The 16,166-nt window shown below is 38.2% G+C and overlaps 1 protein-coding gene across 6 annotated transcripts in view; it reads left to right on the plus strand.

Annotated features, from left to right (window-relative positions):
• The window catches only part of ADGRB3 (adhesion G protein-coupled receptor B3), an 880,860-nt gene that overhangs the window by 476,603 nt on the left and 388,091 nt on the right, over positions 1-16,166 (plus strand). For all 6 annotated transcript variants that reach the window (XM_063442965.1, XM_063442970.1, XM_063442966.1 and 3 more), the window contains 2 exons: positions 4,626-4,694; positions 13,092-13,200. In XM_063442965.1, coding sequence (XP_063299035.1) covers positions 4,626-4,694; positions 13,092-13,200 — 178 coding nt within the window. The remainder of the gene's footprint in view (positions 1-4,625; positions 4,695-13,091; positions 13,201-16,166) is intronic.

Below are 16,166 nucleotides of genomic sequence, written 5' to 3' on the forward strand. Positions count from 1 at the left end.
TATAGCATGTTGGTATCTTTTTTTTTTTTTTTTTAAAGTCATAAAAAGATTAACACATCATTCAGAGATTTAAAATTATAGTTTTTTTTTTCTTTATGAAGTCTATGATATTAGTGGGGGAAGTAAACAGAGAGAAAGGTAACACAAGTAACCAGGGGCCAAGTCCTGGGGAAAAAAGAGTGGGAACTCACCCAAGATCTCCCCCCACCCCCCAAAAAAAAACAAAACACTTGTATGCATATACACACTCAGTATGCACACACACACTCAGACACGTATGCACACACACACTCAGACACACACATACACTCACAGACACACACATACACTCAGACACTCACAGACGCATACACATACTCAGACACTCGCAGACACACAGACATACTCAGACACTCACACAGTGGTGTATTTTAATTTTGTGCTGCCCTAGGCATGACAATACCTGAGCACCCCCCTAATCTAAATTTACCACCCCTTCCTGTCAAGGGTGCACCGCTTCCTGATTAAAGAAATACTATAGTGCCAGGAAAACAATGCTGTTTTCCTGGCACTATAATTCCCTATAGTGCCCCCCTCCCTCATGTCCTACCCTTCCCCACTTGACACTGAAGGGTTTAAAATCCTATGGGTATTTAGCAGATGCTGGATGTCCTCATGCACAGGGTGAGGACGTCCAAGATCAGTTAGGCGACTTTTGGACAGACGTAAATACAGTCATAAACACACACACACTGACACAAACACATACATACACTAACAAACACACATACACTAACAGACATATACACACATACACTAACAGACATACACACACACAGACATACATACACACACACACACACAAACAGACATATATACAAATTATTCATATTATTTAAATTAACATTTCCCACCCACACACCTTTTAGGAAGGCTGGCATGGATGGGTCCCTAGGGTCCAGTGGGGCTGCAGTGAGGCAGGTGGCTGTCTCCCTGTCACACGCTGCAATGGAGCTGTGTTATCTCTGCTCCCTCTTGCCACACGTGCTGTCTGCTGATGCCAGGAGCCGGAATATGATGTCATATTTCTGCTTCCGGCCTCAGCAATCGGCATGCGCGGCGAGAGGGAGCAGAGTGAACACAGCTCCCTCGCCGTGTGTGACAGGGAGACAGCCGCCTGCCAGGGTGGGTCCATCAGGTGGCCCCCCCATTACAGGGGGAACACAGGGCATTTGGGGGCGGCATTTTTTGCCACCCCCTGATTAGTGCCTGCAGGGGGAACGGCGTTCCTGCTGTAAAAAAAGTGCAGGAATGCCGTTCCCACGTGTTCCTGCAGGACTCGAGCCCTGCAAGTAACACAATCACAGAGAAGCAATGTCTGCATGAACACAAACCTGAGCGGACAGAGGAGATGATCTCAAACAAACCACTTGGATGATGGTAGTCAGATTCAGCAATGAAGAAAATATGGTACTTCTAGGGGCCATACAATACCCTTTGAAAGGGACAAAGAAAAACAATACACTAGTAGCATGGAGGCAGATGCTTGATGCCAAGGACTAGATTAGATTATGCAATGAGTCCAAGGAGAGGTGGAATGTTTAGAAAATAAAAATAATATGCTGCAGGGCTTTGCTACTGGTGGAGGAGAGCAGAATATGATTTGGAAGCGATAATGAAGCACACCGTTTTAACTATGGAACTCACAGTTCTCACGTGGATAGAACAAAAGCTAGCATCATCTGGTAAATTATACTACTGCTATCCACACACAGTTACAACATCAACTACTCTGTATTAAAGGAACACTGTAAGCACCAAAACCACTACATCTGAAGTGCAAAGACCCTGTTCCTGCACTCTGACAGATTTAAGCAATGTATTTTCTCATCCAGACAGCCATTGGTAATTAATCATTCAATTAAAAGACATCTCAAGGGGGAAATTATAGCAGTACAAACGAGAAAGATGTGGAATTCATTACCCAAAGAGGTTGTCTTATCAAATTTATATGTATATTTTTGAAAAGGGCCTGAATGTTTTTTTTTGTTGTTGTTTTTTTGTTTGTTTTTTAAACAAGATATTTCAACGATATAATTAACTTATATGTGAACCGTTTGAAGATCAAATGGGAATAATGATTGCCATTACGGAATTTTTTCCACTTTTTGTGGCATAATTGGCCATTGCTTCAAATTGGCTTTGTTCCCTACTTTTCCATCAAAGACACATTACAATGTGTTTTAAAGGTTGAACTTGGTAAATTTCAGTCTTTTTCAACCTAGAATGCAACTCTATAACTATTTCAAATTGTATCTTCACTGTCAGCAGGACCAAATGCTGTATTTCTCTATAAGAAGAATCTGATTGGTATAGTGTGACATTTGCTACACATGAGCTTATAGGGCTTGAATGCTTCTTTAAAGAAAGCATTGGATTAGCCCAAGATTATCTGTAATGATGATCTCAGAAGAGGAGGAACACTCTTATGTCAAGCCTGGGATGGAGCTGGATAAAAGTAAAGTTCAGCTTATCTAATGACCAATAATCCCAAAATGCAGAGGAACACTCTATATATTACATACAGCTGCCTTTATCTGGCAACATAATCATGACACTCAGTGAGTAATATTTCAAACTACCAGTCTTACAATGGTTTGCCAATATACTGTGGCATCATAAATTAAAGAAATATATATATATATATATATATATATATATATATATATATATATATATATATATATATATATATATATATGAGTAGTATAATAACAAAACATAAAAACAAAAACAAAAAAACAACAAAAAAAAACAACATAAATAGACATTTATTGACTACTGTAGGTTATATTTACTGGGATTTGTTTTGCTTATGGTATCTAATAAATCTTTGGCCATATGTTGTATACATTAATTTGGATTTATATGAAAATGTCATTAAACAAGTCAAAGAATAGACCTGCTCCAGGCATATTTGAAAATACAGCTATAAGTCACATTGATTGAAAGCTTCATAGTTTATGTCAGCAGTGATAATGAGTTATATTTCTTTGTGTGATATTTCATCCAGGAAAGGACATTTCTTATAGCTCTACATTTATTTAGTTTCGAGGGCCACTACAAGCAGACATGTTTGCACATTTTTAATACATTATTTACAGTCGTAATCAAAATTATTCAACCCCCATTGAAAATCAGGTTTGTTGTCAAAAGCTACAGACTTTCAACTTTTTGCAATTAACAAATCAAACAGAAGCAGTAGAAATAGCTCAATGCAATGAGTTAAAAAAATCTAAATTTTTCAACCAACTGAATAGAATGCCTCACAACAGCGCAAACATTGAAAAAGTACTTAGTAGTGACGGGGTTGAAGGTGTGCTGGGTAAAGGGAGAATTAACAAGACAAAACAAGTGCTATTCTGAGTGCATGGTGCTAAACCGTAAAAGATGTTCCGTTGGTTTATGGCAGGTCCTTATTTAGCACTTTGCCTCAGAACAGCACCTGCCATGATAAGCATCCCCATTCTTTGTTAAGTAATCTGAAAACCTTATTTTTTAAACAACCTTGTTATTTACTCAGGTTTTCTTTCTTTTCAAACTGCAATCTGAGCATTATATAGTAACGGCATCAATTAAGTTGTATCAGCATGAGCAGATAATTGTTGTTTAGGAATTTAAACATTAAGAAGCATTGATACTGAAAATCTATTGATCCACAATAAATGCAATTGATTTGAATGGTACAGTAAATTAATGTGTGCATCAAGGAAATTGCAGTAATGTGCAAATCAGACTGCTACAGTTCACCAGATAATTAGTATATCTCACGTCAACTGGAATGAGTGTAAAAGATGCATCATAAAATTTATTTTTTTCAAATTGACAGAAAAGGTAAAATTCTTCGGATGGCGCAGGAAGTAACATAGTATGAAAGGATAGTACAGGAATGAAAATGTAAGGAGCAAGTGATTGTCAACATGCGAACCCAAGAAAATCGGGGAGGGGTGCAAATGATACACCATCATTGGGGAGGCTATTGGACTTGCTTAACTTCAAATTTTAGATTGAAATATGCAGTTTCTCACAAACTATCAATTATTTCTAAATGTACCCCCGATGATATTTTGCATCTTTCAGTTGAAATATAATTGTTTTATGAGCTATGTGTAGAAGATAATCAAGTTTTTAAAGATATGATGTAATATTTTTTTCTTTCTTTAACGTTAAAATATATGATTTTAAAAGCTTAACCATCATGACTGGGAGGGCAATGGCTTTTATCCCTGTCATTCTCCCACCTAAATTTCTTTGGGGATTTGCCCTCTCCCCTCCACTTCATACTCCCATGCAAATGAGCATGTTACATGTTAATAGGGTACGGAATGACTAGATATTATATTAATTAGTTTCTGTACCTTATTGTCTGACTAATGGAAGGAAGTGGATAAGGGTACATTATTGATCAGTTTAAAAAGAACTCTTAGATGATGTGTATTCAGATGTGGTTTAGTAGTCCTTGTAATTCTCTAATTATACTATTTACAAAAGAGAATTTTTATTATGTGGGTATTAATAAAGTACATCTGAGTATAGTAATTGTTCCTAATTTATTAACACTGCAATGTCTTTTTCCTATTCTTCAGAACTTCTTTCAAATAGTAAGCAATCTTCTCGATGAAGAGAATAAAGAAAAATGGGAAGATGCCCAACAGGTAAGCCTATACAACATTGTCCAAACGTGATGTTTGTCTGAACTATTAATTTGCAATTGACTTTAATAATTTCTTTGCTGCTTATTTATTAATGTAACTTGTAAGCTCTCTATTGCTTATATTTTATTTTATTAGTTTTATCAATCACTATTTGCTGTCAGTTAAATAGTTAAATAGGTTATGCACATTTTATATTATGTAGGTGAACTTATAAATTCTAATAAATAGTTTGGTTTATTTTTGTGAACAAGTTTAAAAATAATATGAGTAATACTAATAAAAAATCTTCATGTAGATTTAGCTAAATTGCCAGTCATTTAAACTTTAAAGGAAACCCACATTACAAATATAAACCACATATTAAAAGATGAATACAATGCTGACTGGGGATAAAGACATACGTCTTTATCTCTAGTCACCATTATATTCAGTTTGTGATTTTTTGTCAGTTTGTGAATTTTTGCTTCTTTGTTTCTATTGCTAGTATCTAGAGTTAAGCCCTTGAGCATTGCTGGAGTGCCCTCCTGGTGCATGGGATCAGTGTGGAGGTGGTGTTTATTCCCTTTTACACCCATCTTCACACGGATCCCATTTCTTTCTATTTTTTCTACATATTAAAAGATCCCTCTGGGCACTATAAAACACTTTAACGGTGTTATGGAGGTATCTAATGCCATCTTAACTTAAAGGTTCCTTCTTACCTTAAGGAACACTATAGGGTCAGGAATACAAACGTGTTAAAAACGTTTTTTATGTGGCCGGCCACCCCTTACCTCCCTTAAATAAATTCCAAACGTACGTTTATTCCAGCACCACGTGGGTCTGCCGTGATGACCCCGCACCCAAACCACCTACTTGGCTGAGATCATCAGAACTGATGACCTCATCCAATCCAATGCTTTCCTACTGGAAATCATTGGACTGGCTAAAATCATCAACCCTGATGATCTCAGCCAAGGAGGCGGGGTGGGGGCAGAGCCAAATGCCACCCTGGCCATCAGCATCTTTTCATAGAGATGCATTAATTCTATGAGGAAAGTGCAACATCTCAATACAGAGTGTGGAGACATTAAATGTCAGTGCTGCACACTGTGGATGTCACTGAGTGACTGTCACTGGAGGTGTCCCTAGGGAGCAATGTAAACACTGCCTTTTCTCTGCCATTAAGCTGTAGTTGTTCTTGTGACTATTGTGTTCCTTTAACCCCTTAAGGACACATGACATGTGTGACATGTCAGGATTCCCTTTTATTCCAGAAGTTTGGTCCTTAAGGGGTTAAAGGTACCATCTTAACTTAAAAGTTCCACATGGAATTTGTAAACATGAATTAATAGTTTTTTATTAAAAACATTCATGCATTTAATTATGCATGTTGGCATTGGGGTATATCTAAAAATAACTTTCAAAGGCTTAAGTTAACATGTCTGCAGCCTTTACAAGCCATCCTGTTTTATCTGAAAGTTTGTGCTTGTGAAATGGGCAATCATAAGCTTCTCATGGGGAAGCCTCTAATTTTACACCATGAGTGTGCACGGTGGGGGTGGGGCAGAAAGGTAGCTGAAACTAGGGAGGAGTAAGCAGGAGCCTGGAGGACAGGTAAGATTTCAGAGCCCTAAGGACGTATACACACAGGTACACTCACACTGACAGGCTCACTGGCTCCTGAAGGAGAAGGCAGGGCTGGTATTAATATTACAATGCTTGCTCTGCTGTTACTACCTGCAGCTGTATGGGCAGGTGAAGAGATCTATTGATCTCCCTATCAAGTCCTGCACTGCTTTTAGTGCAGGTCTGTACTGCCGACTGGGAGCAGCTCTCTGCTAACGCTCCCTTCCAATCAGAGACCATGAGAGAGCATTTAGAGCATTTCACACTGAGCTAGAGATGCAGACCTGTATCCTACCGGACCATCAGGGAATCAACAGGTAAATCAATAACTGCCCCCATGAATGCCCAAAAATACAATCAGGAGTGGGCAACTCACAAAACGCTTCTCAGTATCTGGGTAGCCTGAACACAGAAACACAGCCTCCTTACCCATGTTCACCCCATTCAATGATACTAACTGTCAAACACACATGCACACACAGTATGTATCATGTATGTATATATACACTGTAAGAATATGTGGGGGGGGAAACAAATATACCTGTAAGAATATGTGAGCAGAACATATTCAGCAATGTTATTTATTTAACCAAAAACAGACAAATATTAGTGCTAAGCCCAACTGCACTCACACACCGGTTAACTCCGACAACCATGATATATAAAACAAAGCAGCAAAAAGGAGTGTGGTGCACCGTTATGAACAAATACATAGTGTGTGGTCACACCAAAATCGAAACAATGTTAGAATATACTTCTTTTTCAAAGTGTAAATACAGCAGTCATGATAGAGGTAAAACTCTTCTAGGTATTTAATCACTTGAATAAAAAACATAGAAAAACAACAGCGTAAAACCATACACACATGGAATAGAAGGGGATAATATTGCACTCACAAGACCCAAAGACTCTTCTACCATACACAGCAGTGGTCCCTCAGCATCCCGGTTCAAGTCTGCCCTAAAAGCTAACATTTTGCCAAAGGTCAGCAGAGTTTGGGTTCTCCTTGGATAGTAATCAGTCCAGGCTGCAGGATATCACCAAAGATGCTTAAGTATCTTAGATGCTTAGATGCTTAGGTTTCATCAGCAAGGCTTTCTCAAGGTAAAGCAGGTTGATATCTTGCAGCCTGTACAGATTACTATCCAAGGAGAACTCAAACCCTGCTAACTTTTGGGTGGATTCAGGTGGACAATCAGGGTGGACTACAACCGGGACTTATACTGAGAAACCACTGCTGTATATGGTAGAAGGGATTTGAACCTTATGATGTGCCTGTTTTTACTTAGTGTTTGTGAGTGCAATATTATCCCCTTTTATTTCTTTTATTTTGTGTATGGTTTTACGCTGTTGTTTTTCTATGTTTGTTATGCAAGGTATTGTCCCCAGTAGTCAGTCCAGTCAGTTTATGTATGGATCCCTTGCATCAGGAGGAAGACCTTTTCCTTTCCAAGCTCTCCTTGACAAAGTCTGCCAGGACCAAACCTTCAGACATGAAGCATTTTTTGGCCTTGCATTTTCGGCTTGGGAACTCAGCACTAACCAGAAAAAGGTATTCCCTCTGATGCAAGGGACTGTGATCCAAATCAGACTGGTGGACTGATTATTGGGGACAATAACTCGCCACGTTTACTCATCACACACAACTTTGTTGATTTGTATGTTCTTTACTTCACGGTATTTCAGAGTTAACTGGTGTGTTGGTGTTTTTAGAGGTGGTCACTATTAAATTGTGTTTGTTTTCTTAATAGTGATTTCCTGGTGGCCTTGTGATCTCAATAATGCTTCTCTAGTGTTGCTGGAGTGCATGGTTTGCATCTCCACCTAGTGCATCATATCATTTGCTCTGTCTGGTCCGGCACTCAGGGAGGGAGTCAGAGCACATGCTAGGAATCCTGGTAACCGCACTCTGACACCCTCATTAATTGCCACAACTACAAAGGAGTGATTGATATGGTCTGTACCAGGTTTAGACCACATGCTCCACCACGTTATCATTTTATTATTATAAATATTGTTAAAATTGCCAAAAATGTGGCAACATATTAAATGAAAATTGCCGTTTTTATGAGGGGTGGCAGCTACCTTGGACACTGCTCCCCTATGCTGGTGTGTCCTAAGGCATCTTTCTGTGTAGCTCTATGGTAGCACTGGCTGCAACATGGTAATTTGGTTCTTGTGCCAGCAGAGAGGTGTTTGCATGTCCATTTTGGTGTGCGTGCTATGCGTTCACCAATCACTGCACTAGGAAAAAGGAATACACCTAATTCACTAGTACATTTCCTGAAAGAGATAGTACTTTAATTAGATACTGTATAATTATTTAGCTAAATTTATCTTAATACTTATTTATTTACAAGTTCATTTTTAACTACTACTTATGGGGACCAGAGTTAAAGGGTGTTACATACAGGACTTCACCCCCTAAAGCTCCCACTAGCAATGCTTATAGATGTGGTTATCTAAGTAAATCAATATGATAATCATTTTCATTGACAATTAACAAGGAAAAACTAATTTCCATGAGTGAAGTGTGCTATTGTACAGATTAAACCTCACTTACCAACCGGACTCTGTTCTAACAAGTCAGTCATAAAACGAATTGGTCAATAAGTAAGGATGCACTAGAGAGCATGCGCTAGACAGGAGATCTGTGTTCGGGGGAATTCCAGCCCACTAGAGCACGCAATCCCTCAAATCTATGTTCAGGGAAAATTTCCCAAACATAGATTAGCTCACTTGAGCAGGGAATCCCTTGAATCTATGTTCAGGGAAAATCCCCCCGAACATAGATTAGCTCATTAGAGCAGGAAATCTCTCAAATCTGTGTTCGTGGAAAATTCCCCAGATATAGACCAGCTCTCTAAAGTGGGGAATCCCTCAAATCCCTGTGCTAGAGAGCTGGTCGAAAGTCCAAGCAGTCATGCAGGTATGTTGCTATGTGAAGATATTGTATATGGGGTTTCAGTTGAACAATATGCAAACCAAATCAATTATATAAGTAATATATCTCTCTTGCATACAGGGAAAAACAGATGAGGTGGCAAAACTGGGTTAGGAGAAAATAAAAAATTCATACTATTAAAACAGTTTATAAATAATCTGTAAATGCTTATAGGAAATAAGTAGCACCTTCAGAAAAAGCTGATACAGTGCTGAAGCAGGTAATTTGCCTTGAAGTGTTGATATGATTAATGATGCTAAGTATTATGTTTTGGTGCTGCAAAAGGAAAACATTTATGTGTTCAAAACACAGATTTTTAATTAAATATTAAAATTAGCATGATTTCACTGTATAAAATTAATTTATATTTGGACAGAGATATAGCAAGCATATTTTTGGAATAATATACATAAAACTGATGATTCAGTTATTGCCTGACACATAATACATAATTATTTAATAGATGTGCTTAATGCTTTGGAGCATTTAGTAATGTACATTTTGTGTGTATTGTGTCAAGATCAAGTAATTATGGAAAACATTGGAGTTTATTTAATAAAATTTAAAATGCAGTTAAACTGGAAATTGAATTAAAAAAAAAATAAATTCATCCGTGCTACCATAGGGCTACACAGGACAGAGGCTGATAATTGCAATTGTATTGGATTGTCAATTATGATGATCTCAGCCAAGGAGGTGGGAGAGGGGACGGAGACAAACATAGACCTGGCCATTCATCATCTCCTCACAGAGATGCATCTCTATGAGGAAACTTCAGTGGCTCTGTGCAGCACTGCCCCATCTCTATTGGTTGCCTGAGTTACTGTCCTTAGGCAGCAATGTAAACCTTGCCTTATTCCTGAAAAGGTAGAGTGTTTACATGAAAATGCCTGCGGGGACATGCTATACTCATCAGAACAAGTACATAAAGTACATCCCTTTAATGATCTCTCTATAGATGGGATCAACCAGATTTCTAGCTGAGTAATTTCTATCTTAACCAGGTTATGTGATTTAGATATGTTGATTAAAATATTTTTGTTTTGCATTGCGATGCAAAGCAAAATGCAAAAAAAAAAAATCAACTTAAACACACTTTGTTAGCAGTGCTGAGGTTAAACTAACACAGTGACAGCAATATTAATGAAACAACAATATAATTGTTGAATATCAATCAAAGAAGTATTTCAAGGGGCGGGGACCTGACTGCAGACCGGAGCAGACGCATGTTGCTGCTGCTCCTGCATCTAACCCTACCTATTGCCGATTCTCGACGAACAGAGGCTGTGACACGACTTCTTGAGACTTCTAAGCAATAGAGGACACTGAGACCGGCAAGATGACACCACACAAGTGGATCTCCGCACTGGTTCCGACCCTCCCGGGATTACGGCCTACAAGCATGGCGGCGGTGGGGGAGATGGCCACTCTCCCGCTGCTAAAACGCACAGCTAGGCAAAGTCTGAGCCTCCGTTTCCCCCCCCTATGGACCGGTGGGGATTTTTTCCCGGTCCCCACCAAAGCGACACACATAACTGCATGGACTGCAGCTGCCCACTTAGGCCTGGGCTTCGGACACTCCGGGCCCAGCAACATGGCGGAAGCACCGCACCTCAAGGGACCTGTACCCACACAACCTCAACCCACAAGCCTGGACTCTATATTCCAGCAATTTTTGGAAAAGCTGGAACAACTCTTCGCAAGACCCCCTTTGACACACGGAGGTACACCACGGTGGCCGGGGAAGCGGAGGCGGGGCGGGCCTGCCCTGGGCATTGCATACCCCCCTTCACCAGAGTTGAACACCGACCGCCAACCTGGGCCGGGGATCACCAGGAGGCTAACTCCGCAGCATCGGCCACATCGCCGGAGGCCCAACCGCCGCTGGCGGCGGCGAAACACCGCGGCTCTCCGAGGCACCCGCTAAGGGAAAAACTCAGCCTTTATGAGCACCCGAGTTTGTGGCACCATGATGCAGACCCCACACAGGGCCTGGGGCCAAGGGGAGGCTCTGCCGCCTTCATGCCTCATCCACACTCTACAGACTCTCCAAGTATCAATTCTCACGAGGACACGGGAGGGGATCGGCTGATGAAACGAGTCGCGACCTGAGACAGAACCTGGGAATGTGCTCTCCAACCAGACCGACATGTAAGGGGAACTACACCGCCACTGCTGAGCACTACTAGACTCCCATGAGTGGACACTATTAGGGATCACTGGATGTCTGCTTATTGATGTATCACAATTAATGTAGATCCCCAGAACTGCAGACACCCCCAACGTAACATATCATGTGTGTTCCATGGTGGCAATTAGCCTGATACTCAACTACTGTAGCGACATACTGCCTGTTTAGTTTTGCACCTCACAGCTATGACACCTACCTTTAACATATTTGAGCAGGCATACATGCTTAATGACACAAACCTGATACCCTAATGCTCCTCACCGCTTTAGAGACAATAATTCAGCTTGTACAACATCTAGTTGTTTAGCACATAGCTTGATTAATCTGTTATATTGTGCACATGAAAAATACTGTTTGAGCAATCTTTAACTATTCCTTGCAGACACATTGCATAAACCACGCTTGACTCGTTGACTTTCACTTTAGCCTGTTGACAATACGCTATTGTTCATCGACACATAAAAATATAAAATGAGGCATTAATGTTCTGGAAATGTATGTGAACACTGTTAGCACTGTTTTGACCCTACTTTGTAAAACACTTATGCATTTCCCACTCTTTATTCTGTACCCCTCAAATATGCCTTAATAAAAGAAAGATTGAAAAAAAAAAAAAAAGAAGTATTTCAAAATAAAACCTTTTCATTTTTATATAAGTGTTCGTGAGTCTGCTCCCACAGAATCCTGAGTTGTCATGGAAACATCTATGTTTATGTCCTTGTTAAAAGAATGTATTGTGTATTTTATTACACATGTTGAGGCAAACCTCTTAACAGAAATGGACATTCAACTGTATAACAGCATTGAGAGATATTAAAGTATATGTAATTTGTTGTTGTTATAGAATTTGTACTGTACACTTATTTTTTGCTTGCATAGAACTGTTAGATTCTTATAGAAAAATATATTCTCTTCTATGACAAGCAGCTGCAAAGGCTAGTGCATCCTGTTCAGATTAATTGCCAGTGCAGCAAACTAGTAATTATGGTTTATATATGGATCGGATCTATGGCAGCACCCAATTTTCCACAAGTACCAATATTGCAGCTGTCTTCACTACAGTCATAGGTTTACAGATGAAACGCAAGTTTAATATCCATACAACCTAAAATGTTTGCTTAGTACAAAGTAGAAAAATGTGTGACTTTTGTAAAATCACATATTTATCTCTGATGTATTTTGCAAAAGGAAAATTCCATAAATAAATAATATAATCAACTTTCGTTTGTCAAATGATCGTACTGGTTTATTCAAAGGCATCATCCATTCCATGCAGTGAGATAATAACCAGTTAGCTCTTTCTAACCTACTGAGAATAGATGAAATATTTATACATAAGCAAATAACTAACACACACAATATTAAGCACACAATTGTTTGTAAAAAAAAATTGTTGCAGGCAGTAAATAAGCGATTTCAACAAGAAAAAAAAAAAATATATATATAGATCCTCCCCTTTAAAAATAGACTGTTTTAGCGCTGCCTTGGTATTTTATGGTCCATTTGTTACTGTTTCTATTGTTATATGATATTATTTTATTTAATTCTAGATTTATCCAAGCTATGTGTGAGAGTGCCATTTAATATAGACTTAGTAAAACTCTTTATTTTTAAAATCTATTGTTGCTGTTGCTACTTTAATCTTTAATTGTAGATTTACCCAGGCTCAGTGGAGTTGATGCAGGTGATAGAAGATTATATACACATTGTCGGAATGGGAATGATGGATTTTCAGAACTCGTACCTTACAACTGGAAATGTAGGTAAGAAACATCATTTTTATATATTTTATTTTCTAATTTATAGCAATGTGATTGGTTGAGCATCATTGTTGACATAATTTAAAATTGAATGTACGTGTCTCTTTATTTTTCACAGCGTTCTTATTGCATCCCTTAAACCAAGTTTACTGTTTGGAAAATATACATGTTTTTTTAAAGAATCAAAGAAATATGTGTACCATATACAGCTTTGATATTTCCTGTGTGGGAGGAATACATGTTTGTTTAAATAACACTTTTTTTTTTTTTTGCAGTGGAGAAAGAAAGATGTTAATAAATATAATAAAATGTAATGTAATGTAAAATTGGCCATAAGGAAAATCCGTACATGTTGTAGAACAGTTTTAAAGGGATATTCCAAACAACAAAGCCAGAGAAAACAAAATCTACCTCTCTTCAGAGGTAGTGGGTGATACAATATATTGTCTAAACAGAAAGCAGCTCAACACATAAAGTGGAATACCCTTATTTCCACAATCAATCTTAAGTACCCAGAGAATATATGATATAAGATATATACCAATTAGTGGAGCGCTATACAAATAACAAATTCATATGGAAAACACTATGTATGTCTCATTTGTTTTACAGATGTAACCACCATATCTATATCTGCAATAGGTGGTATATCCTTTTTACTCTGTATATTTTTCTAAGTGGGTGTGAATTATTTTAATTGTTTCAAATAAAAAATTGTGCCGGGGTTCATTTACCCCATCAATTGAGTGTTACAACACACTTGAAAATACAAACTTGAAGGTATATATGAAAAAGAAAAAAACACAGAGATATATAGTGCAGATGGTCTTAGATGGTCATCTTTAACAGATTACATCTGGTCCATGGTTGGCGGAAGTGACGTCGCGGGCATTGCCGCTTGCCAAATCCACTCTCCTCCATCAGAAGGAAGTGCGACACTCGACATAGCCTCTATATAATTTGTTTTATTGGTGGTTAGGGGTGCCTAAAAAAACTGATGGTCTAAAATGGGAATAAAAATAATGTTGAAGGAAGTAACATAGTTCAAAATCAATATTCAAGCCTTGGATTTGTAAAGTCCCAAGGTTGAATAGCCATTTCATTTTGTTTCGTCCTACAAATTTTGTTAAAATCTCCTCCTCTCCAGTTACCCAATACTTTGTGTTTAATTTTAAAATGGTGTGACACAATATGGCCCTCGTGGCTCTTTTTATAATATTTCTTACGTGTTCTTTTACCCTCGTGTGTAAGTCTCCTTTTGTGCGGCCCACATATTCCAATAGATAAATTACATTTGTTGAGTGATAAGTGATGAGACTCTCTATAGTGAATTCTTCATCATTTTGTGTGTTATAAAATTGTCTTACATGTCTTTTTTTGCTGTTTGTGCTTCTGCATGCTAGGCACATGCCGCACCCAAAGAAACCGCTCCTTGTGTCAATAGGTTTTATATTACATTATTTTTTAATATGGTTCTTTACTAGTAGTTGTTTCATGTTTGCTGCTCCTCTAAAAATCACTCTTGGTTTATCCGGCAAAATGCTGGATGAAATGGGGTCTTACTTTAAAATGGGCCAGTGTTTATTAATAATTCTCCTAAAATGTTGGTTACCATGGCTATAATTACAAATAATGGGTATGTCACTTCCCATATCTGGTTTGGTTTTATTTACTTTTTTTAATCTTATATTAAAGTCTCCCTTTTTATTTTTAAAACTTGGTTTAAATCATCAGATAGATCTTCCTTCTTATATCCTTTTTATTATAGGCTACTTTTCAGTTTATCTGCCTGCTCAATAAATTTGGTCTCCTCTGTGCAGTTCCTTCGAATTCGAAGGCATTGTGATTTTGGGATTGCCTTGAGCCAGGGTGTAAAGTGGCAGCTAGTGGTTTGTATAAAACTATTTATATCAACCTTTTTAAAGTGCGTGATAATTTTGATTTGATTTTCTTTAATAAAAATATCCAAATCTAAAAAATTAACTGTAGTTTTACTAAAATTTGTAGTTAAAATTATACCCCAATCATTATCATTTAATTCAGTGATAACATCTTTAAGAGATTCTTCTGTGCCCTTCCAGATAAAAAATAGGTCATCTATGTAATGGCGATAGGTAACGAGGCCCTCCAGCCAGCCATCTCCGTGATGTATAAATTGGAGCTCCCACAGACCTGCAGATAAAAATCTCCATCATACCAAAAATAATTACTTTGGTTACAGAAGGACCACGATCATAAGTTCAAAACACATCATGACACTCCACTGATTGGTCCCTCCCCTGGCTCCAGCCTCAGAAAACGATCTTTTTATATATCTGAGTCTAAACTTCCCTAAAGGAACAAACCAAGCATAATAACCTCTATATTGTACCTTGTAAAAAGTCAAACCAGTTCTTACTTGGGGTCCACCCAGTGATTCTCCTAGCCTCCACCCCGCTGGCTTATTTAGGAACTTCTGTTATCAGGGCTTAGCTAGTTGGCTGAGAGATTTGTCTGATCAATGTTGTGGTGTTAATGGTGGTTGGAGTGTTCATTTAACTGTGTCTTCCCAGATTCTGCTTGTCAAATGTAAAAACTGCACTCTCACATGCAGACACACTAACAGTCATATAGTTTACAGGCAGTCATATGTACAAACATATAAATATGCATGTACAGATGTACATAGACACACTAGTACAAAGACAGGCAAACATAAGCACTTCATTAACAAACACATACATGCATAATGCATTCATACATACAGAAGCATATCCTAACACACTCATGCATTCACATAAACTCATTAACATACATATAGAGACACACTAATGAACAGAGAGGCATGCATACAGAAACAGACACATATATACATACACATATACACTCATATGGAAAGACAAGCACATAGAAAGAGACATATTATAGACAAACCTATACAGAAAAAGGCACACACAGAAACATAAAAACATGCATAGATAGACACAAGC

The sequence above is a fragment of the Pelobates fuscus genome, chromosome 2 (assembly GCF_036172605.1).
Source record: "Pelobates fuscus isolate aPelFus1 chromosome 2, aPelFus1.pri, whole genome shotgun sequence".
NCBI classification, from domain to species: domain Eukaryota; kingdom Metazoa; phylum Chordata; class Amphibia; order Anura; family Pelobatidae; genus Pelobates; species Pelobates fuscus.